This window comes from Pan troglodytes, chromosome 2 (genome assembly GCF_028858775.2).
Source record: "Pan troglodytes isolate AG18354 chromosome 2, NHGRI_mPanTro3-v2.0_pri, whole genome shotgun sequence".
Classification (NCBI taxonomy): Eukaryota; Metazoa; Chordata; class Mammalia; order Primates; family Hominidae; genus Pan; species Pan troglodytes.
The window spans coordinates 19,171,323-19,196,504 of NC_086015.1; the positions used below are offsets into that span (position 1 = coordinate 19,171,323).

The window sequence follows — 25,182 nt, forward strand, 5'->3', positions numbered from 1 at the left end:
TGTGGGAGGACCTAGGTCCATGCAATATGTGCGGCATACTTAAAAAACCCTCGTTGTTTATATGAATGAAATTCAAATGTAATTGGGTGTCCTATATTTCATCTGGCAATGCTATCCTAAAGGGGCATGCATTGGAAAGGAATGTAGCTTAAAGCGGGTAGAGAAAGGAGTCATTTACCCCATGGTAAGTGTTTGCTGAATTCTGGAGAGTAGGGGCGAAATTATGGAAAAATAAGGCAAAAACCCAAACTTTGCTGGACTCCAGCATCCACTGGTGACACATACATGGCTGCCAGCGTCAGAGAAAAGGACCACTGTGCAGGAAAGGGCATCTCTGCAGCTAGCCCCTATAGGAGCAGCCCAAGGAGGCTTCACTATAATCCAGGGCCCTTGGATTGTCAAGAGGAGCCGAGGACCCTAAATATTGCCTGCACTGTACATTCTTGTCAGTCTTAGCAGATTGGGGGAAAAGAGAAAGAGAATATTTCTTACAGTCTGGAGGTTGCCGAGCATTCACATCAATCATACACATAAAGTGCTTAGCAGAGTATCTGACACATGGCAAATGGCCAGTAAATAGTAGATATTATGATCATTGTGATCATCCAAGACAAAATTCTGGTAAAATCATCATAGCTTCTATTTACCTCTAGGCTACCCAATTCCCCAACCCATCTAGACTTTGGGCTACTTTTTCTGATTGCAAGTTTCTTTTTAGCTTCTCTGCAGTATCAAAAAACAACAACAACAACAACAACTCTCAGCTCTTCATATTGTGAACTAGTAGTGCTCGTCTTCTGTCCTTCTCATCCACAGAATATAGGCAGATAGGCACACGGAAATGAAATTCACATTATAACAATTTTGTTTCTCATTCCTAGAACTGAGAAAGGAACTAAAAATATAGGTCAAAGAGAAAGATAGAAATTTATTTAGATATTTCAGATTTCTAGACCTCAGCACAAGTAATCAAGAAATTACCAGATCACAGTGTTTAACAAGAAAAAAAGCTCAGTGATTTTTCCTTGAAAACGTAATTACAGCCTTGAATTTTTACCTCAATTATGTACATTTCAATGATTCTAATTTAAATCTATGATTCTAATTTGAATCTAAGAAATACTAGCATGGGTAGACAAAAATAGATTAGAAGACAGACAGACACAAAGATTTTCATAACAGCCAGTAAGTGCCAAATCTAGGATTTAAAATTTGGGCATTCATATGCCAAAGTGCATACACTTAACCACTATGTTTTTTCTGGTGTGTGTGTTTTTTTGTTTAACTGCGTATGTAGTAGGAACTCTCCTGACCAACCTCCACTTTAGTGACTCCCAGATAAATCAATGTTCTCCCTTTCCTCTGTAAAGCATGAGTGATGCTCCCATAAAACAATGAGTGCCTGAAGTTCCGCTTCAACCAGTGACAGAACAAGCTTACCAAGATGAAGGCGGGTTTGTCCCCAGCTTGTTTATGGCAGTTTTGTTGTTATAATTACATAATTAATCAAATATTGTGCAAATCAGCAGGATTTGAGTGTGAGTAAAAGAGATTTATTGCATCTATGAAAACCAGCTTAACTGCTTTAAAAAGACTCAAGAGTTATTTTTTAAAAAATTGCCAGTGTATTAGATAGCATTACAAAAGATTGCATTTTTAAGATTATAAAAATCAATAGCTATTTCTGTTTCTGTTTTGAATTGTTTCAAAAGTCTCCTTTAAAGAAACTGAAACTGGAAATTATTGATAACATAATATTGGATGGTTTATAAAGAAAATACATGAAATCCAATCAGCAGGGCTCATACTCAAAGAAGCCTTGGCCCTATACCAAAAGATTGGCAAATTAACATTCATTTATATGTATTAAGTTAATTTTTTAAATTTCATGTATGTGAGAAACAATAGTTTCTGAGAAGAAAATAAAAAAGAAAATAACATTTTAAAAATTCAAGTGTGTTTGTATCCTTTTTAAAGTAGTTGCCTGCTTCAGTGACTTAAGATTTGATCAGTCCACACTCGGTTCCTTAGGGCTTCTACTGTAAATATACACAACTCTTCATCAAACTGTTAAAACAGAAGGGGGCCAGGCATGGTGGCTCACACCTGTAATCCCAGAGCTTTGGGAGGCCAAGATCAAGGATCACTTCAGGCCAGAAATTCGAGACCTGCCTGGGCAACATAATGAGACCCTGTCTCTGCAAAAAAGATTATAAAATTAGCTGGGCATGGGAGTGCATGCCTGTAGTCTCAGCTACTTAGGAGGGTGAGGCTGGAGGATCACTTAACCCCAGGAGTTCAAGGTTACAGTGAGCTATGATTGTGCCACTGCACTCCAGTCTGAGTGACAGTGCAAGATCAAACTTTACATAATTTTTAAAAGGGATGAAGGATAAGATGGGAGGTGCTAGAAATGTTGCCTTTTTACTTCATATTCTCCTGCATTGTTTGGCATCAAGATAAAGTTTCCGTTTCTGGTTTTTTAATGAATTGACTTCAAAATCTTTTCTTTGTTGGAGGATAGACGAGATGGGTGAGCAACTAAAAAAACTAAGAAAAGTTTTTTGTTTAAAAACATCAAATTTGGAAAAGACCCTCCTACCTTCTTGTAGGGGATAGCTCGTCCCACTAATGGAAACTTTACTGTCCACCATCTCAGAGCAGAGCTGGTGTGTAAGCTTGCTTCCTACTACGGAGAGCTGCAAAAAGGATTCCAGGGGGACTGAATACTTCCAAGGAGGATATGATGCTATCTTCTCCAGGTCCTTACTCTCTGAGACATTGTGGGTGCCCACTGCATAGATGGTGACGCCTGCCCTTCGGAGGCGAGAAGCGGGTCTAGATACTCTGTCTTGGGAGAAGCCTTCCGTGATGACTACAGCTATCTGCTGCACACCGTGGTTGGACCAGCTACCCTTCTCCTGAATGAAAACCTCGTTCCTCAGGAAATCTAACGCAGCACCAGTCTTCGTCCTTCCTTTTCTTTCCCGGTAGGTTAATTTGTCCAAATGCTCCAAGATTTTGGCTGGATTCTGAAATGCATCCAGTGAAAATTCAAGTCGTGGTTCCTCACTGTAGAAGACCAAGCCAAATCTCACAGTATCAGGACGAATGCTTAGAGAACTGACAATGGTCTTTAGGAAATTGACAACTTGTTGGAAATTGGGTTGCCTAACCCTGCTAAATTCCTCAATGAGGAATATTAAGTCAGCCGGGACAGCAGTTGCGCACGCTGCAAACAGACAAAATCAGAAAGAACGGCTTTAGCATAACAGCATTAATATAACATAAAGACAACATTAATATATAAAAGCTGTATTATGATGTATTTTATATGTTACATAATATATTTATTATTACAATTATAATAATATATATCATATGAACTTATATTTCTACATTTTATAATTTAAAAGAAGCCTTTATTTGGCATGATGGTCAAAGAACATCACAGGGTTCATACCTATTTCAGAAATTCTCATGTGGAAGAGTATTCACATCACTTGCAAAATATTTAAATATATGAATATTGACAGTAAAGTGCTTCAAGATTGCTTTTCAATTTATCTAAGTCCATCAGAAGAATCTGAGTCTTGACTAATTTTTCTTCATTCTTCTAGTTTCAAGAGACTCTAGGTCAAATTCTCATTTATAGGCCTGAAACCTCCCAAAAGATGAAAATTAACTGTGGCTGTTAATTTCTAAACCCTTCTCTGATGAATATCATGTCATTTTAACAGAGGCAGCCTGAAATGTTGCATGTTTCTATGAAAAATCTTTATCCAAATATTAGGCCAGCTGGCTGTTTCATTTTGCTACAGAAGAACTTTCCCTTCGACTTACCTCAGAAGGAATAAAACATAAACTCACTGCCAAGAAGAATGCAAACACCACTCTCTCTATTTGAGACAGTGCCTACTGCAGGGAAACCCACTGTGTCCACATAGTTTCAAGGTCCATATCTGCTTTGATCCGTGAAAAAGGAAATCTCCCTAGCAGAGAGCCAAAACCATACATGCAGAAGCTTGAAACCACTGTGCAAACAACTGAATATTGTGAAACAAGGTTTACGGGCAATAGAACAACCTTTTAACTTTCTCTTTTGTCTCCTGGTGTCCTGAAATTTCCCCTGTGGTCCTTTTTCATAAAGAATCAAAATTCAATCCTAGATTTTAAAAAAGGGTGTTGTCCACAATTTTAGCAAGTCTAAAACACCAACGCTAGAAACTCCAGACATCTTTGACAGCTCCCTTCCTTCACCTTCTTGTACCAAATGCTGTTATTCTCCTTTCAAATTGTCTTCAGGATTCCTTCCCTTTCCTCGTTATCAAAGCCACCCTTGGGCTGGGCCCAGACATCCTCTCCATGTGGCCAGATGACAGCTCAGCCTTAAAGTCTTTCTGAGTCTGAGGTGCCATTTGGAACCCAACCTGCCCTCTGAAGGTTTCCTGAAAGACTGCTTTGGTCATGTCATACTTCTTGCTTAAAAGCTGCTCACCAATTACTTCTAGTGTCTTTGGGATCCTGTAGTCAGGGTCTATCATACCTAATCCAATCTCATCTCTCACTACTTCTATACTCTTCCACTGATCCAAATTGGCTCCATTTTTAAACTGTCTTCCACATTCATCCAGACCATCCCCATTTCCATACCCTTACCAGGAGTGTAGACCCCTTATATGGTTCTTCCCCTTGCCCAGAGTACCCTCCTCCTTTCTCCTATATATTAAAATAATACCTGTTATAGAGGGACCAGCACAATTCCTTCCAGCCCACACCCTCTAGTATGTCCTCCTTTTGTACTATCTATCTCTGCTTAATATAGTATCTCCATAAGGTGCTTCTTAGTTCCTTATTACCTCTGTTTGGATTTTCCTCTTCTTGTCACAGATGTGTTTGTCTTTTTTCTGCCCATAAATTTCCAAGGACCCCAAGCTCTAATTGTTGATAGGTCTGGGCAGAGGTGTGACAATTCTGAGAAAGGAAAAATTGGCCACTTCTAGTTGTGGGGCTCAAAGGATGCTTCATCAAGAGGGTAACTTAAGAACTGAAGGGTAAATTTTGACTGTGGGCATCACAAGCTGATATTATAGTGTATTCAAGAGCAGAGACAGAGGTTGGAAAGGATGATACACATACAGCAAATTATGAGTAGTTCAGCTTGGTCGGTGAATAGAATGTGTACAAAGACTTAGCAGGAGATAAGGCTCAGTGGTTCTCAGCCAAGAGTGGTACCTATCTACAAAGGACATTTTGGAAATGTATGGGGATGTTTTGGATTACCATAATGATTCAGGGATGATACTGGCAGAAACTAGGGATATTAAACCTCTGACAATGCACAGGACAATTCTACACTACGAATTGTCCTAACCAAAATGCCATTAGTGTCTCCCTTGAGTGTCTTGGATGCCAACATAAGGAAGTACTTTATCTAATCTATGGGGAGAAGCCTGAGTGCTCCTTCGCCTGGAAAAGGTATATGGTAATTTAGATTCTTACTCAGAAATATTATCTCCTTACTCCTTATTTCCATGGGAAGATATACTTTTCTACTCTACTGATCTCAGCATAGCCATATGACTTGCTTGAGCCAATGAAATGTTAGCAGGTGATGCAGCAGAGGTTTGAGAAACGCTTATGCAATTGGTTTTCTCTCTGGTACCTCTGCAATTACCGGGAGAAGAATATGCCCAGACTAGCCTGATGATCCCAGGAATAAGATGAGAGATATGTGGAGCAGAGCCAAACCTAGATCAACCAACACCCAGACAAATCCCAAATCTGTGAAGAGGCCCAGACAATATCAGCAAAGCTGTTTGTTTGGGCCCAGCCAAGATCAGCTGTTCCTCAACAGATCTGTGAGAATAAGTGATTCTTTTCAGCCACTGACTTTTCACCCAGTTTGTTATTCAGCATCATTGTGACCATAGTTAACTAAAACAAGGTTGTGCCTGAGGCATCCCATGCTTCCTACTCTTCCCTGTCTGCTAGTGCTAGTGCCCCAGTACTGAGGAATCCAGAATACCCACCTTCTCTGCTCTTTCCCCAGACTTTCCTCTTACACTGAGATCTCCCAGTGGCTCACATATTCTAGGACCAAACTTCACCTCCTACAGCCTCCTCGTTGGCTGTAATCCTGTGTTCCTGCTGTCCAGTCCCTTGGATCACCACATTCATATCTTCTACTATGTGTCTGACTTCATCTTCTCTCTGCATATCATAGACAAGGTCTGGGGATCCCATCCCTTCCAGTTCTCTCCTGTCAAAGTCCTGCACACCCACAGACATAACTTTCAGACCTTTCTCTCTTAGTCTCTGTGCAGCATCCTGGACTTCATCCTCTGATTTGCCTGAATTAATGACCACTGCATACTGGGGAATGCCCTGGAGAAACCGGCTTCCTGCTTCCTCCTGGAAGAATGTCTGAAGAAGGTATCGCAGTGCCTTGCCTGTCCTCCTGGAACGACCCAGGGGCACAAAACGCTCATGAATGTGAGCTATCATCTCATTCTGGGTCTTGTAGGTATTGAGCAAAAACTCAGTGTGACCTTGGTCACCATACTGAGCCAGCCCAATTTGGTACTTGTCCCTGCCAACCTCCAGCATGCCAACCACTCTGGAGAGGATATTCTGCATCCTCTGGAAACTGGCCCGTGATGTGTCCTGTGATGTGTCAGCAAGAAAGACCACGTCTGCATAGGCTTTGATGAATTCTGGAAGTAAAGGGAAAGGGAGACCAGGGGGCCAGAAAAAGACAAAAGGAGAAAGTAAATCAAATCAAACTCTCATGAAAATTGAATATAAGGATGGTTTTGTGTGCCCAATGTGAGAGGTAGAAGTACTATCTTTATACAACCCTCTGTATATTGTACTTCCCTTCCTCTATGTGGGACTCTATCACAAGGCTTTTCCTCTCTTATAGCCTGCTGCCTTGCTGTCTGTTTTATTATACTAACCTACCTTTCAATTACTCTTGTTCAAAAAATAGAGGAGGCAAGGGAAGTTAACTGAGGATACATTTTATGCTAGAGCTTTTTATACATTTTATCTGATTTAATCCTCATAAACCTTTCTTCTAGACAAGTATTATTTTCTTTGTGCAGATGAGAAAATTGAAGTGAAAAAGTGAAGCCACTTGTCCTTGCTCACACAACTAGAAAGTGGCAAAGACAGGATCAAAAAACAGGTCTTCTGGCTTTCAAAACCCATGCTGTTTCCTTTGAACAACATGGCAAGATGTTCCTTTCTACCCACAAGAACTCCATCCAGCCTTCAATCCCTTCCCCTAGGAAGCCTCCCCAGGTTCTCCAGTGATGCTGGGCACTCCTTTCCCTCCCATACACCCAGCATATTCTGGGTTATATTTTAGTCAGCTGCCATGGTTGGAATCTTGGGTTCTAACACAGCTTCTTACCTTTTATCTTACCCTCCACTGCTGAGCACAGAGTCTGAAGAATACTTCCTGAAAAATCCTGCAGGATATTGAAGTTTTCGGTGTTGAAGAGAAACTTCTCAAATGGCTCACTGGCTATTTTTTGCAACTCTTGGACATCCTGGACATTGACCCCTACCACATACACAACAACTCCATCTTCTTTCAACCGGTCAGCCACCTCCTGGACCTCATCATTTGACTCCCTGTCAGTCACCAGGATAACTATCTGAGGAACTCTGTCCTTGGCCCGACTGCCAGACTCCTCAGTCAAATAGTTGGTCCTGATAAACTCCAGGGCGCTCCCTGTGTTTGTGCCTCCTGTGCGGTATGGCAGATTCTGGATCTGCTCCAAGATCATGCTCTTCAGAGGGTGCTGGTTCAGCTGGAAGGCTGGGTAGATGTTGTCATTATACTGGGCAAGTCCCACTCGGACACGGTCACTGCTGATGTCAAGCCCCAAGATGACGGAGTAAAGGAAGTTCTTGACTTTCTGGAAGTTTTGGGGTCCAATGCTAGTTGAATTGTCTACTAGAAACACAATGTCTGCCAGGGCTGCTTCTCTGCAAGCTATAAGAGAGACGGCAAAAGGGATTGGATTACTGGATCTTCACTTAAAATGCTTTGAACCATTGAACAAATGGTTCAAGCTGCTTGGAACCAACGCAGAAAAGAAGAATAATGGCAGGCAGCCTATACTTAGTGGTCCTCAGACGCTACCCTCACCCCAAATGACAATGTGCTCAGAGCAATAACATTAACATCCCCCTGTACCTTTCCTTCTCTCTGCTCCATCACCTTCTGAGATTTCAGACCTGCTCTACCAATACTTCCAACCTTGAAATCCACTTAGATAATCCCTTAAATTTTATTAAGAAGAAAAGCACTCTGTAAATTAAGCAACATGCTGAGAAAGGGAATGTATTCTTTCCAGTCAGAAAAAGCCATCAGCCTCCTATCTTTTGACAAAGAAACCTCATATCTAGGAGTGTGCTGGCACCAGCTGGTCAGAAAGCTGGAATATATCCTATGTTCCTTGACACATCTTATTGCAGCTCTATCATTTAATAGCTCTGTGACCTATTTAACACTCACCTCTTTGAGATTTAATTTTCCTCTCTGCAGCACTGAAATCTTTACACCAACCCTCATACTCTCCCAAGGTTGTTTTGAGGATAAAATAAGATAATCTACTGCAGCAGACAATGTCATGCTCTGCTCAGTCCTTTTGGATTTCTTTTTTACCATTCTATGCACTGCTCTTTGGAAAACTACCCTCCAGCTAGTAAAGCTACTTTTCTCACAATATTTAAAAGCCCAGATCCTTGCTTGACCCAGATTCAGGGTCAAGACAACTTTGAGGCATAATGCACACCAAACTCCCCTGCAGGATCAGGCTAAAACCCTTTATAGAATTTTTGCCTGAAATCACACCCTTCCTTACTTTTCTCTACTTCTCTGTCCTGAATACCCCACATCCTTACTGACCATTCCCCCGGGAGCTCTTCCTTAGCAAATCATGTGTATCCAAATTCTTGTTTCAGGCCCTGCTCCCCAGGAATACAACCTAACAGCCCTGCTCTAGTGGAATGGCTCTGCTCTAAAAGATCTGGGATCAAGTCCCTAGTTCTGCAATCCACTTGTGGTAACTTTGGCTTCAGTTTTCTTATCTGAAAAATGCAAACAATAATACTAATTACCCTATGTATCTAACAAAGTTGAGATGATCAGTCAGATGAGCAATATAAATAAGTTTTGAAAACTATACAACGCCAGGCAAATAGTAGCTATTATTACTATGAATATAAAATTTCTTTGTAAACCTTGAAGTGCTGTACAAAAGGAAGATATATAATATTTATTTGCCCATACAAATGCAATACTACCACCACACACCTGCTGCATCAATGGGTCAAAAGTTTTAGCACTTCTTCCAATTAAAATACCCTATACAGAAATACCAAAATAATGAATAAATCATGAAGAGTCTGTCCTCTTGTGGGTTTTGATGGAGCCCACAAGCATTCTTCTCTTTCTCTACTCAAAGTTGTATGCTTTATTATGGAGGTTAGTAATTAATTTATAAAGAATTTTCACCATTTTATGCCCTATCACCAATAGAAGCACAAAGTTGATGACAGGCATATCATCATCACAGGTTATGACAAGTAATAACAGGTAATGTTTATGAGTACCTCTGGTTGGCCAGGTATAGTGCCAAGCACTTTACTTGCACAATTTTGTTTAATGTTTTTAACAACTCTCTGAGGCAGGTACTATCATCCTAGGAAGTAAATTTAGATTCAGAGAGGTAAAGTAACTTGTCTAAGATTACCCTTTCTCTACTTTGTAAGATTTGAACACAGATCTTTATTTTCCCTAAATTAATAATCTTAACCAGTATATTAAACCAACAGGCTTGCAGTTAAATTAGCAAACATCCTAGGGGAACTACTGCCCCTCTCCCTTCCCATCCTTCATCCAGGCAACATGGGTAAGTTAACCTAGGAATAATAATGTCATTCTAGAAACAAATAAATCTTCATTCAAAAATGGACTTATACTATATCAGTATATAGAACCAGCATAAGGCCCACAGGATTTATAAAAAGAGCTGATGAGGCTTTGGTCAGTGATTGAAGAGGAGCATAGGGTTGGCTTCATGAAATTTTAATTTTAAAATTAAAACATGCACACATATGAAAAATAAGAAGGATGGGCAGAGGGATGAATAAGAGATCAAGCTTTGAGTTTCATGACTTCCACATCAGAAATTAAGAAGAAAAAGCCTCTGTACCCGGAGAGACGTGGTCAACATGTGGAGCTGCCTTTGCCAACATATCACAGAGTTCCTGCCGCAGCTTCTGGGCGAGATTGCTCAGACCAGAGAAGTTAGGAACAAAGGAGGTAAAATTCTCCTGAGGACTACTGGCAATTTCCCTGAGCTCTGCCCAAACTGCATCTCTGACGCCAATAGCATAAAGCAGGATGCCTGCCCTCCTCAATGCCTCCACAGGTCCATGGACATGGTCCTCAACTGGCCCACTGCTGATCACCACGGCGATCTGAGGTACCCCTTGGCTTGCCCGGCTCCCTGATGCTTCCTGGAAGTGGTGGTCTAGAATGAACTTCAGGGCCAGGCCCATCTTCTTGCCCCCAGGCTTAAATTGAAACTGCCGAATGTGTCTCAACACATCACCTTTGTGGTGGTAGGTGGAAAGCAAGAACTACGAATGGGGCACATCGCTATACTTGGCCAGACCCACATGGATGGTCTCACTGCTGATGTTGAAGCTGTTTACCAGAATGTACAAGAAGTTCCGCACACTGCGTGCATGTTGGGGGTTGATGTTGGTGTCCACCAGAAACACAACATCTCCCAGAGAGGCTTCCCTGCAGACTAGGAAAGAGAGTCACTTTCAGATAAAACATAACAAATGACAGTTACTGGCTGGAATCCCATCTCTCCAGACTCAGAGCCTTTACTCCCCACAGATCTGCCTGCACAGCATGCAGCCTAGACACACCATCATCTTCCCTTGTATTCCCATGGCTACCATCTTCCCCTGCTCACCTACCACTCTCTGTTCCATTCTAATAGACATTTGGCCCTTCAGTTAGATCACCCACCCTGCTTTCCATTCATCCCTTGACCTAAATAAAAGAACCCAGTTTTCTACCAGTAGTGGATTCTGTTGGTACCCATCTAGATCGCCTTTACTGGTTGGCACACCTATCCCCCAGCTGCTTTAAGTGTTACCTGTGACTTTCTCCAGAGTCCTAACCTTGGCTGAAGGGAGTGGCCTCAATTGGAGACGCCTGGGAAGTTACACCACTACCACCACCCTGGGTGGCCAATGTCTAATCAACATGGAGATACAAATGCCTGGCCCACTTGCCTTCAGTGAAACAACCCTGCAGTGTTATTTAGACTCCATCACCACCTCTCATGACTCAGGCCAAGGCTTGACTTTACCTATTGTCTTCATCCCCTACTCTAACCCACTTCTGTTACTCCCTTACAGATTTTTTTCCTAAAGAGTACTTTCTGAAAATAATGCACTCAAATCCCTGTCCCAAACTCTGCTTCCAGGGAACCTGACCTAAGACATCAGCTTTCCAGCTTTGACTTCTGTACTCCCTGGCCACCACCAGCCCCTTTTAGTTTGATCGTTGCCATTCCTATATGTGTGGTTCACATTTGTCTTTTGGCTCCCTGAGCTCAAGCTGCACTATGCAGCTACTTCTCCCCAGCCCCAGCTACAAGCCTGGAAACCACCATCTCAATAGTGGCCAGGCCCATTGGTACCCCATCTGGGCCCATCTTGGCCTCCAGCATGGAAGAGATCAGACACCAAGTGGCTGCAGGACTGGAGCAAATTTTGGTAAATTCTCATAGGATCATGTTCTTTTATCTTTGTTTGTAATGTAACATTCATGATTGTGCTTATTTAATTAATGGCAATTTCCCCAACTAGACTGTGAGCTCCATGAGAACAGATAACCATGTATTTTGTTTGTTTGTTCACCACATGAGCATCTAGCATAGAGCAGATACCCAAAAATATTGAGGAAGGAAAGAATAGAGGAAAAGAGAGAAAGGAAAGAGACAGCACTTATAAGGATGGAAATCTTGAACATTAATGAAAACAAATAATGGAATTAAAATTTTAGTGCTAGAAATAATTATATGAGACTGTAGCTGCTAGACATGTGGCAACTGAGCACATGAAATGTAGCTAGTATAACAGAAACTGAACTTCATATTTTACTGAATTTTGATTTATTATAATTCAGAGAGTCACATGCAGCTGGTGGCCTCTGTATTGGACAGTACAAGTATAAAATAAGGAGTCCAATTCAGCTATCTCAAAGAGAAGGAAAATAAGACCTGGAAAGGCAAAGTAACTCATGTAAATCCATTCAAAGAGCCAGAATTAGGACCCAGGTCTCCTGATATCTAGTCCATACCCTGAACTGCCATGAAGATTAAATTAGAAATCCATATTACAGAAAGGCAAAGACCAAGTGAGAGTCTAGACAGAGAGGGCTTGGGGAGGTTGGTATAATCCAGGGACACTTAATCCACTTGTCACTTCTGGAGTCCTGGGTCCCACCTCTCAGAAGTTTGCATAACATTGGTCATAAAGCCAAGTGGAATCTGATCATGGAAAAGGCAGACAATAAATGAACTCCAGGTCCTTTAAGCTTTATTTCCCTTCAACCCTCCAAAGTGCAGTCTTACCGGGAGAATTCAATGACTGTTCCAGGGATGGCTGACTGGCTTGTCGCCTTAACATCTCTTTCAGGGGTGATCAAATGCAAACCACGAAGTGTTTCCCTGATCTTTCAAATCAGAGGAAACCACACAGCTGTAGAATATTTTCGAGGCAAGTAAGTTTCAGTTCTATCATATGCAACTTGAGAGATGTATTACATTTTCATAGACTGTCACTTTCTTAACCCCTCCACTAGGTCTTTGAATGTTTTAGAAGGTGTTTGAAACATGAAAAGACTGTCACAGCTTCTGTTCACAAGTGAAGGGAGTCAGAGCCAAAAGGGAAACTGAGAGAGCTTCATGGTTTTTTTTCCCCCCAACAAATAACAGCCTGTGTAATTATATTTGAATATTTAAACCTCAATATTGTCTCACTGGCACTTTAGGCTACTCAAATAATCTTCTTCTGATGAGACTTTCATCTTGGAAAGTCCCAACAATCTATTAAAATAACTGCAGAAAATTGCAGATGTGTCACTAGCACTCAGTGAAGCGATCCGTCTTGTGATGATAATTACTCCTCAGAACAGCTCTGCCGAAGAGAAAAGGCAGAATGCAGAACAGACTCCTGTTTACAAAAGCGTCTGAGAACCTGGTAATACATTTCAGAGTATGGAAGTTTTTAATATCTATTTTTTTGTCATTTGGGGTTAAGTACTGAAAAAACAAGTGCCCACCATTCACTATAAGCTTCCAGATTCTGACTAAATTCTCCTTCAATGAATCGATTGCCTCTTATTAATTCTGAAGCTTCAGTAATATTTCCTTTTAAGATGGTCACTACCACTAGATGGTTTTCAGCTTAAAGAAACCCAGGTATTACCAATCCTCTGTGACTTGAAGCCAAAACCAGCTTCAAGGAGGATGATCCCCCAAAATATCTTCCAAGTCTCCATTCTAGATGTGGACCTAGAGAAAAGAAGAAACCTTGTAATTAAAAAATGTGCCTTCATGCACTTAAAATGTGTCCAACACATTGACTATAAATTATGCCTCATGAAGTTGATTTTTTTAAAGCATAAGGATGTCTTTCCCCACATCAACATAGGCTTTATCAAAATAAAGAGGGAAATGTTCCCACATTGTTTCAATTGTGCAAGGAAAATGGTCTTGCTGATCCAACTCGGGAAGAATTTTGTAAACACCCAGAGTGTACACCTCAGACTTCACTATTTAAAGTTGTCCAGTTGGCTATAAAAGGAGAAAGCATACAGGACATGGCATAGAACTTCCATTTCACACACTGCATTCATTTGGTGGGTCATAAACATTTCTGAATGATTTTCTTTGTATATTTATGCAAGAGTGGAATAACCTGATAAACAGTTGTGGTATGCTAAAATATTCAAGTATCTCAGGAGCACAACTGCCTGGTCAAATAAGCCTAGTCTGAAAATACCTCATACATTCTCAAAAAAAAAAAAAAAAAAAAGCAGAACATCAGACCTCCCTCCCCAAAGCTTAGATCCATTTCCAAAGGGGTCCATGGAAATTGTCTACTCTCAATTCCATTTCTATTTTTTTTACTCTAAGAAAGTCCATTTGTTTAAAAATAAGAACATAATAATCCCATTGAATGAGAAGTTCCAAGTGGAACAGGGAATACCTCATCGTTATATTCTTGGCCAGCCAATCTCACAGCTGCCTTCAGCAGAATGTATGTGGTTAAAAAGCAAGGACTCTTGGAGATAGACTGCCTGGGCTTGAGTCTTCGATCCACTATCTAATAGTGGATCTTAGGCAAATTGCTTCACTTTTTCTGCCTTGGTTTCCCCATTTGTAAAATAGGGGCAATAATAGCACCTACCTTATAGTGTTATCAGGATTGAGTTCATTATTATAAAACACTTTACCCATTCCTGGCACACAGAAAGCACTCTTTAGGTGTTTGTTAAATAAAATAAACCTTCTTGGAGCCCCAATATGTAAAAGTTCAAAAGAATTCTTCCATGTCTTTGCCATTGTGAATAGTTAAAGCACATTCTTAAACAAACCAAAGAGTTTAAGCAAGAATCTCTAGCATGTCTAAATCACTTCCTAGTCTTGGGTTCTTTAAATAGAATATTGTGTGGAAGTGATCATCACAACACCCAGGAATAGCAGACACCCAACAGCTGCGTTTCTCTTTCCAGAAAGTGTTAAGTGCAACCCTCCCCCCCCCACTCCTAAAAACACATCTTGACTGTTCATGCTCAACTTACTCCTTAAGAGGGATTCAAAAATTTGAGATAACCATATTTATTTTATTTTATTTATTATTTACACCAACAGAAAATACTGGGAGAAGTCTTGACTTTAAAGGAAGCCCATAGGCCTTGATTCTGGTTTGAGCTTGGCTATTTGCTCTGCAGACTTGAGCAAGCTGTTTCAACTTTCAGGTTTTATGTGATGAGTCTAGAGGGCTTAACTCTGATTTGAGCCAACTACTGTATTGACCACTGTATTACAAACATGCCCTAGGGAATTGGTCCAGTGTTTTTCCAAGAAATAGATGTGCTATAATTAGATTTCTCTGTTCCTCAGTTTCTACATAACTTCCCACTAGTGCCTCCTCCCGGAGGTGTATAAGTAACTAAAGGAAAGGTACTTTAAGACTTTAGTTATCCTATCCTTCAATAAACTTTTACCTAAGGGTAAAAAAAAATGCATGAATCTTAAAGAATAGATTGCCCTAGTGAATTAAGAACTGTATGAGGGTAAAGAGCTTCAGGGTCTGAAGGTGTGAAAAATGATCCAAAATAAATTAATGGATCATCAACATGATCATCATCATCATCATTGCAATAAAATATTACACTTCCAATTTTGAAACACTTGGGTTAATAAAGTTATTGGAAAAAACAAAACCTTTAAGTAAAGGTTTTATTGTATAAAACCTAAATATAGATATTATGTCTACATTTTCATTTTCCATTATGTCCCAATTATTACTATTTATGCGATTAGTCATAAAAAATGAGTATTTTTAGCTAATTGTAAATAAAGCACTAGAGCTGTTTATGAAACTCTAGTGGGAAAGTCAAAATGATAAACATTTATAAACGGTTGTAAATATTTTACAGCTGTGCAAGTCTGTGTTATATCAATGAAGAGTTAAGTATCTATGTATTAGAGATTTAATATCTACGTGATATGTACTATTTCATTAAGATGTTTATATCTTAAGCTGCTGAAGAGATTTTGCATCTGAACACATGGGGCTCCTCATGGAGGCAAGAAATAAAGTCATTAAATGAAATGGAATTAGATAGGGATAGCATAGAATACTGATTCTTTCTGGAAATAACTTTAATAGTTTTGCAATAGAAAAGATTTCTCTCAAAAATATATTGCTCAAATAGTTAACCAACTAAAACCATCTATTTTTTAGATTCATTTATTCAGTTTAAAAATTACTTTGCAACTACCATAGTAACAATTGACTCAGGAAGAATCATCAGAGATTGCTAAAACCACTGGGTAAAAGTTTGTTACACAACAGAATATGAATATATTTTCAAAGTATCTTCTGAAAAATTACTTAGAAATTACAAAGGGCAAAAAAGTACCATTACGATGGAGAAGCCTGACGGACATGACTTAACCAAGTGTTCAATTACATCAATAATAACAGGATAAACCAACATCATCACCTCCTGATATTAAGAATGAGAAAACTTAACATCACTTATATAGTATTTCTCCTTAAAATCCATGACCTAAATCTGATAACGAGAAAACAATCACATAAACCAAAACTTGAGGACAGTCTAAAAAATAACTGGGCTGTGCGTCTCAAAAATATTAATATCATGAAAGACAAAGCAAATGAATTGATTCAGATTATAGGAGTCCAAAGAGACATGACATATAAAGGCAATTCATGATCCTGGTTTGGGGGGAAAAATGCTATAAAAGCCATTGAATGAGACAGTAGACAAAATGTTAATATGGACAGAATATTATAAAATAATACTGTATCAAGGTCATGGTGAAACCCGATTTCTACAAAAAAATACAAAAAATATTAGCTGGGCATGATGGTGCACGCCTGTAGTCCCAGCTACTCGGGAGGCTGAGGTGAGAGAATCGCTTGAGCCCAGGAGGTTGAGGCTGCAGTAATCATGCCACTGCACTCCAGCCTGAGCAACAGAGTGAGACCCTGTCTCAAAAAAAGAAAATACGGTATCAATGTTAAATTTAATAACTTCGATTATTGTGTTGTAGTCATGTAAGAGAATGGCCTTCTTATTTAAAAATACACACTGATGCATTGGGGAGCAAAGGGCCTTACTATCAGCAACTTACTCTCAAATGCTCGGCAAAATTATAATGATTCATAGAGAGAGGAATAAAGCATTGCAATACATTTGCAACTTTTTACTGAGTGTTTATTGTTTGCCAGACTAAACTTCAGGCCCTAGAAATAACAGACTAAAAGAAACCATTCTTTTTCTCAGAGAACTAGTGGAGAGAGAGATGGATAAATTGTAATATTGTGGGATAAGCAAAATAAAATAGAAAGCTATACAAAGTGCTGAGGAACACAGTGTGTGAGCACCTGTCTTCACCTGGGTGAAGAGTTTACAGAGCAGATGATTCCAGAGTGAAGACTTGAAGGATGAGTAGAAATTTGCAAGTGAGAATGTGAAGAAAGGGAGTTCCAGGAAGAAGAACAGCATGTACATGCAAGGACACTGGAGAGGTACTAGACACTCCAAACACAGCCTGCCCACAGATTCAGGAGCTCAGGTTTAGGAGTGCTGGGGATGTGGTTAGGCCTTCATTAGAGCTCATGCACCTGTGCTGTCCAAGCTCTTAAGGCTTGATAAGTCTCATAGAGATCTTTGGTTTTCTGAGATGACTGAACTTAAAAGGTGGGATAGAAGAGGGGACCCGAGCAGAATTCCTCAGTCTTCAAAAACAAACCTCCTTAACTTCATTTAATTAAAGTAGCAATGCTTTATATACCAGTCTCCTTCAAGGTTTTTGTTCTTCCTCTGTGGAATGCTCAACTATAAAATACGAAGATTCCATCTCTAATGTCCTATGCCAGTGACTCTTAAACTTCAGCATTGCATCAGAGTTACCCAGAGGACCTGTTAAAGCCCAGTTTGTTGGCCCCTACCTCCAGAGTTTCTGATTTTGTAAGTGTAGTGTGAACCCTTAGAATCTGCCTGCTGAGCTGGTCCGAGGAACCATATTTCAAAAACCATTCTTTAGGCCGGGCATGGTGGCTCATGACTATAATCCTAGCACTTTGGGAGACCAAGGCAGGAGGAGTGCCTGAGCCCAGGAGCTGGAAACCAGCCTGGGAAAAATAAAGAGACCCTGTCTCTACAAAAATAAAAATAAAAATTAGCCTGGTGTGGTGGTGTGTGCCTGTTGTCTCAGCTTCTCAGGAGGCAAAGGTGGGAGAATTGACTGAGTCCAGAAGTCGAGGCTGCAACAAGCCATGATCATGCCACTGCACTCCAGCCTGGGTGACACAGAGGGAAGGGAAGGGGAAGGGGAAGGGAGAAAGAGAGAAAGAGAGAGAGAAAGAAAGAAAAGGAAAAGAAAAGAAACTAGTCTCCCATGCATTTAGCATGCAGTGGTTCCTGCTCAAGCAAGTGTCTGCCCCACTTGCTTTCAATAGCCTCTTTAATTCCCTATGGAGAAAATTAAGTGTCTATTTTCAAGTAAGTGAGAAAAGAGAAGAGATTATTGATTTTAAAATGTTTTTTAAATTACTGAGGTAAGAAGAAGCTTCAAAACATTTGGATGAAATACTCAATGCAAATATGCAAAATTAATTTAACACATTTTTTCCATTTTCTTTCTATTTATTCTCTGAAATCCAGAGCTGTTCTCTCTCTTTTCTTTCTGTTCACTTTAACAGGGTTATTACAATAACTGGATTTTTGGCTTTCTAATGAGATAGTCTTACAGTGTGCCACATCTGGGCAGGAAGCTCCAGAAGGCAAACAATTGAGAAACGTGAATAGATTCTTCTGTACACTTCACGTTAAACTCTACATAACATGTTTGACAGTAAAAAAAATAAAAATAAAAAACTAAAGTTTAGCCTTAATTTATTGCATAAACATTAACATTTGTTTTCTGTGCTCATTCACAAATCTTACAATGGCTCAGATAAATCTATAACTTTGTTGTAAAATATTTAAGGGAGGCTATGTCAAACATTTCAATGACAATTAATGTGTCAGTAGGCTCAGAAAAAAATAACAAGATGCAGAATCTTGGAGCTTTCCTCCAGAGAAGGGTAAGGATTACAATGCCAGAGTTCAGCGGAGCTCTGTGCAAAGCAATAAATGGCTGTTGATGGCTACGATACTCCCATCAGCTGTGGAAATTAGTAGATTGGCACATAATTAATTTGTGAGGTACTTAAAATTTTGGAACACTACACTAAGAAAATAAAAGACCAAATAAATAAAATGAGAAATGAAAGTGGTGACATTACAAGAGATGCTTCTGAAATGAAAAAAATGAAAAAGAACTATTATGAATAATTATATGGCAACGAATTGGATAACCTAGAGGAAATGGATAAATGCCTAGAAAAATGCAACTTACGGAGGGAGGAGCCAAGATGGCCAAATAGGAACAGGTCCGGTCTACAGCTCCCAGCATGAGCGACGCAGAAGACGGGTAATTTCTGCATTTCCATCTGAGGTACCGGGTTCATCTCACTAGGGAGTGCCAGACAGTGGGCGCAGGTCAGTGGGTGCGTGCACCGTGCACCAGCCGAAGCAGGGCAAGGCATTGCCTCACTCGGGAAGCGCAAGGGGTCAGGGAGTTCCCTTTCTGAGTCAAAGAAAGGCGTGATGGACGGCACCTGGAAAATCGGGTCACTCCCACCCGAATACTGCGCTTTTCCGACGGGCTTAAAAAACGGCGCACCACGAGATTATATCCGGCACCTGGCTCGGAGGGTCCTACGCCCACGGAGTCGGAGTCTCGCTGATTGCTAGCACAGCAGTCTGAGATCAAACTGCAAGGCGGCAGCGAGGCTGGGGGAGGGGCGCCCGCCATTGCCCAGGCTTGATTAGGTAAACTGGGCGGAGCCCACCACAGCTCAAGGAGGCCTGCCTGCCTCTGTAGGCTCCACCTCTGGGGGCAGGGCACAGACAAACAAAAAGACAGCAGTAACCTCTGCAGACTTAAATGTCCCTGTCTGACAGCTTTGAAGAGAGCAGTGGTTCTCCCAGCACGCAGCTGGAGATCTGAGAACGGGCAGACTGCCTCCTCAAGTGGGTCCCTGACCCCTGACCCCCGAGCAGCCTAACTGGGAGGCACTCCCCAGCAGGGGCAGACTGACACCTCACACAGTCGGGTACTCCAACAGACCTGCAGCTGAGGGTCCTGTCTGTTAGAAGGAAAACTAACAAACAGAAAGGACATCCACACCAAAAACCCATCTGTACATCACCATCATCAAAGACCAAAAGTAGATAAAACCACAAAGATGGGGAAAAAACAGAACAGAAAAACTGGAAACTCTAAAACACAGAGCGCCTCTCCTCCTCCAAAGGAACGCAGTTCCTCACCAGCAACGGAACAAAGCTGGATGGAGAATGACTTTGACGAGCTGAGAGAAGAAGGCTTCAGACGATCAAATTACTCTGAGCTACAGGAGGACATTCAAACCAAAGGCAAAGAAGTTGAAAACTTTGCAAAAAATTTAGAAGAATGTATAACCAGAATAACCAATACAGAGAAGTGCTTAAAGGAGCTGATGGAGCTGAAAACCAAGGCTCGAGAACTACGTGAAGAATGCAGAAGCCTCAGGAGCTGATGCAATCAACTGGAAGAAAGGGTATCAGCGATGGAAGATGAAATGAATGAAATGAAGCGAGAAGGGAAGTTTAGAGAAAAAAGAATAGAAAGAAATGAGCAAAGCCTCCAAGAAATATGGGACTATGTGAAAAGACCAAATCTACGTCTGATTGGTGTACCTGAAAGTGATGGGGAGAATGGAACCAAGTTGGAAAACACTCTGCAGGATATTATCCAGGAGAACTTCCCCAATCTAGCAAGGCAGGCCAACGTTCAGATTCAGGAAATACAGAGAATGCCACAAAGATACTCCTCGAGAAGAGCAACTCCAAGACACATAATTGTCAGATTCACCAAAGTTGAAATGAAGGAAAAATGTTAAGGGCAGCCAGAGAGAAAGGTCGGATTACCCTCAAAGGGAAGCCCGTCAGACTAACAGTGGATCTCTCGGCAGAAACCCTACAAGCCAGAAGAGAGTGGGGGCCAATATTTAACATTCTTAAAGAAAAGAATTTTCAACCCAGAATTTCATATCCAGCCAAACTAAGCTTCATAAGTGAAGGAGAAATAAAATCCTTTACAGACAAGCAAATGCTGAGAGATTTTGTCACCACCAGGCCTGCCTTACAAGAGCTCCTGAAGGAAGCACTAAACATGGAAAGGAACAACCGGTACCAGCTGCTGCAAAATCATGCCAAAATGTAAAGACCATCGAGACTAGGAAGAAACTGCATCAACTAACGAGCAAAATAACCAGCTAACATCATAATGACAGGATCAAATTGACACATAACAATATTAACTTTAAATGTAAATGGACTAAATGCTCCTATTAAAAGACACAGACTGGCAAATTGGATAAAGAGTCAAGACCCATCAGTGTGCTGTATTCAGGAAACCCATCTCATGTGCAGAGACACACATAGGCTCAAAATAAAAGGATGGAGGAAGATCTACCAAGCCAATGGAAAACAAAAAAAAGGCAGGGGTTGCAATCCTAGTCTCTGATAAAACAGACTTTAAACCAACAAAGATCAAAAGAGACAAAGAAGGCCATTACATAATGGTAAAGGGATCAATTCAACAAGAAGAGCTAACTATCCTAAATATATATGCACCCAATACAGGAGCACCAAGATTCATAAAGCAAGTCCTGAGTGACCTACAAAGAGACTTAGACTCCCACACATTAATAATGGGAGACTTTAACACCCCACTGTCAACATTAGGCAGATCAACGAGACAGAAAGTCAACAAGGATACCCAGGAATTGAACTCAGCTCTGCACCAAGCGGACCTAATAGACATCTACAGAACTCTCCACCCCAAATCAACAGAATATACATTTTTTTCAGCACCACACCACACCTATTCCAAAATCGACCACATACTGGGAAGTAAAGCTCTCCTCAGCAAATGTAAAAGAACAGAAATTATAACAAACTATCTCTCAGACCACAGTGCAGTCAAACTAGAACTCAGGATTAAGAATCTCACTCAAAACCGCTCAACTACATGGAAACTGAACAACCTGCTCCTGAATGACTACTGGGTACATAACGAAATGAAGGCAGAAATAAAGATGTTCTTTGAAACCAACGAGAACAAAGACACAACATACCAGAATCTCTGGGATGCATTCAAAGCAGTGTGTAGAGGGAAATTTATAGCACTAAATGCCCACAAGAGAAAGCAGGAAAGATCCAAAATTGACACCCTAACATCACAATTAAAAGAACTAGAAAAGCAGGAGCAAACACATTCAAAAGCTAGCAGAAGGCAAGAAATAACTAAAATCAGAGCAGAACTGAAGGAAATAGAGACATAAAAAACCCTTCAAAAAATTAATGAATCCAGGAGCTGGTTTTTTGAAAGGATCAACAAAATTGATAGACCGGTAACAAGACTAATAAAGAAAAAAAGAGAGAAGAATCAAATAGACGCAATAAAAAATGATAAAGGGGATATCACCACCGATCCCACAGAAATACAAACTACCATCAGGGAATACTACAAACACCTCTACGCAAATAAACTAGAAAATCTAGAAGAAATGGATAAATTCCTGGACACATACACTCTCCCAAGACTAAACCAGGAAGAAGTTGAATCTCTGAATAGACCAATAACAGGAGCTGAAATTGTGGCAATAATCAATAGCTTACCAATCAAAAAGAGTCCAGGACCAGATGGATTCACAGCCAAATTCTACCAGAGGTACAAGGAGGAACTGGTACCATTCCTTCTGAAACTATTCCAATCAATAGAGAAAGAGGGAATCCTCCCTAACTCATTTTATGAGGCCAGCATCATTCTGATACCAAAGCCAGGCAGAGACACAACAAAAAAAGAGAATTTTAAATCAATATCCTTGATGAACATTGACGCAAAAATCCTCAATAAAATACTGGCAAAACGAATCCAGCAGCACATCAAAAAGCTTATCCACCATGATCAAGTGGGCTTCATCCCTGGGATGCAAAGCTGGTTCAATATACGCAAATCAATAAATGTAATCCAGCATATAAACAGAGCCAAAGACAAAAACCACATGATTATCTCAATAGATGCAGAAAAAGCCTTTGACAAAATTCAACAACCCTTCATGCTAAAAACTCTCAATAAATTGGGTATTGATGGGATGTATCTGAAAATAATAAGAGCTATCTATGACAAACCCACAGCCAATATCATACTGAATGGGCAAAAACTGGAAGCATTCCCTTTGAAAACTGGCACAAGACAGGGATGCCCTCTCTCACCACTCCTATTCAACATAGTGTTGGAAGTTCTGGCCAGGGCAATTAGGGAGGAGAAGGAAATAAAGGGTATTCAATTAGGAAAAGAGGAAGTCAAATTGTCCCTGTTTGCAGACGACATGATTGTATATCTAGAAAACCCCATTGTCTCAGCCCAAAATCTCCTTAAGCTGATAAGCAACTTCAGCAAAGTCTCAGGATACAAAATCAATGTACAAAAACCACAAGCATTCTTATACACCAACAACAGACAAACAGAGAGCCAAATCATGAGTGAACTCCCATTCACAATTGCTTCAAAGAGAATAAAATACCTAGGAATCCAACTTACAAGGGATGTGAAGGACCTCTTCAAGGAGAACTACAAACCACTGCTCAAGGAAACAAAAGAGGATACAAACAAATGGAAGAACATTCCATGCTCATGGGTAGGAAGAATCAATATCGTGAAAATGGCCATACTGCCCAAGGTAGTTTACAGATTCAATGCCATCCCCATCAAGCTACCAGTGACTTTCTTCACAGAATTGGAAAAAAAAGACTTTAAAGTTCATATGGAACCAAAAAAGAACCCGCATCGCCAAGTCAATCCTAAGCCAAAAGAACAAAGCTGGAGGCATCACACTACCTGACTTCAAACTATACTACAAGGCTACAGTAACCAAAACAGCATGGTACTGGTACCAAAACAGAGATATAGATCAATGGAACAGAACAGAGCCCTCAGAAATAACGCCACATATCTACAACTATCTGATCTTTGACAAACCTAACAAAAACAAGAAATGGAGAAAGGATTCCCTATTTAATAAAAGGTGCTGGGAAAACTGGCTAGCCGTATGTAGAAAGCTGAAACTGGATCCCTTCCTTACACCTTATATAAAAATTAATTCAAGATGGATTAAAGACTTAAACGTTAGACCTCAAACCATAAAAACCCTAGAAGAAAACCTAGGCATTACCATTCAGGACATAGGCATGGGCAAGGACTTCATGTCTAAAACACCAAAAGCAATGGCAACAAAAGCCAAAATTGACAAATGGGATCTAATTAAACCAAACAGCTTCTGCACAGCAAAAGAAACTACCATCAGAGTGAACAGGCAACCTACAAAATGGGAGAAAATTTTCCCAACCTACTCATCTGACAAAGGGCTAATATCCAGAATCTACAATGAACTCAAACAAATTTACAAGAAAAAAACAAACAACCCCATCAAAAAGTGGGCAAAGGACATGAACAGACACTTCTCAAAAGAAGACATTTATACAGCCAAAAAACACATGAAAAAATGCTCACCATCACTGGCCATCAGAGAAATGCAAATCAAAACCACAATGAGATACCATCTCACACCAGTTAGAATGGCAATCATTAAAAAGTCAGGAAACAACAGGTGCTGGAGAGGATGTGGAGAAATAGGAACACTTTTACACTGTTGGTGGGACTGTAAACTAGTTCAACCCTTGTGGAATTCAGTGTGGTGATTCCTCAGGGATCTAGAACTAGAAATACCATTTGACCCAGCCATCCCATTACTGGGTATATACCCAAAGGACTATAAATCATGCTGCTATAAAGACACATGCACACGTATGTTTATTGCGGCACTATTCACAATAGCAAAGACTTGGAACCAACCCAAATGTCCAACAACGATAGACTGGATTAAGAAAATGTGGCACATATACACCATGGAATACTATGCAGCCATAAAAAATGAGTTCATGTCCTTTGTAGGGACATGGATGAAATTGGAAATCATCATTCTCAGTAAACTATCGCAAGAACAAAAAACCAAACACCGCATGTTCTCACTCATAGGTGGGAATTGAACAATGAGAACACATGGACACAGGAAGAGGAACATCACACTCTAGGGACTGTTGTGGGGTGGGGGGAGTGGGGAGGGATAGCTTTAGGAGATATACCTAATGCTAAATGACGA

General features: G+C 40.4%; 1 protein-coding gene across 1 annotated transcript in view; it reads right to left on the minus strand.

Annotated features, from left to right (window-relative positions):
- LOC749971 (collagen alpha-4(VI) chain-like) overlaps positions 1-25,182 on the minus strand; it is a 57,348-nt gene that overhangs the window by 18,288 nt on the left and 13,878 nt on the right. The window contains 4 exon segments of the mRNA XM_063805292.1: positions 2,603-3,232; positions 6,111-6,716; positions 7,418-8,005; positions 10,233-10,835. Coding sequence (XP_063661362.1) covers positions 2,603-3,232; positions 6,111-6,716; positions 7,418-8,005; positions 10,233-10,835 — 2,427 coding nt within the window.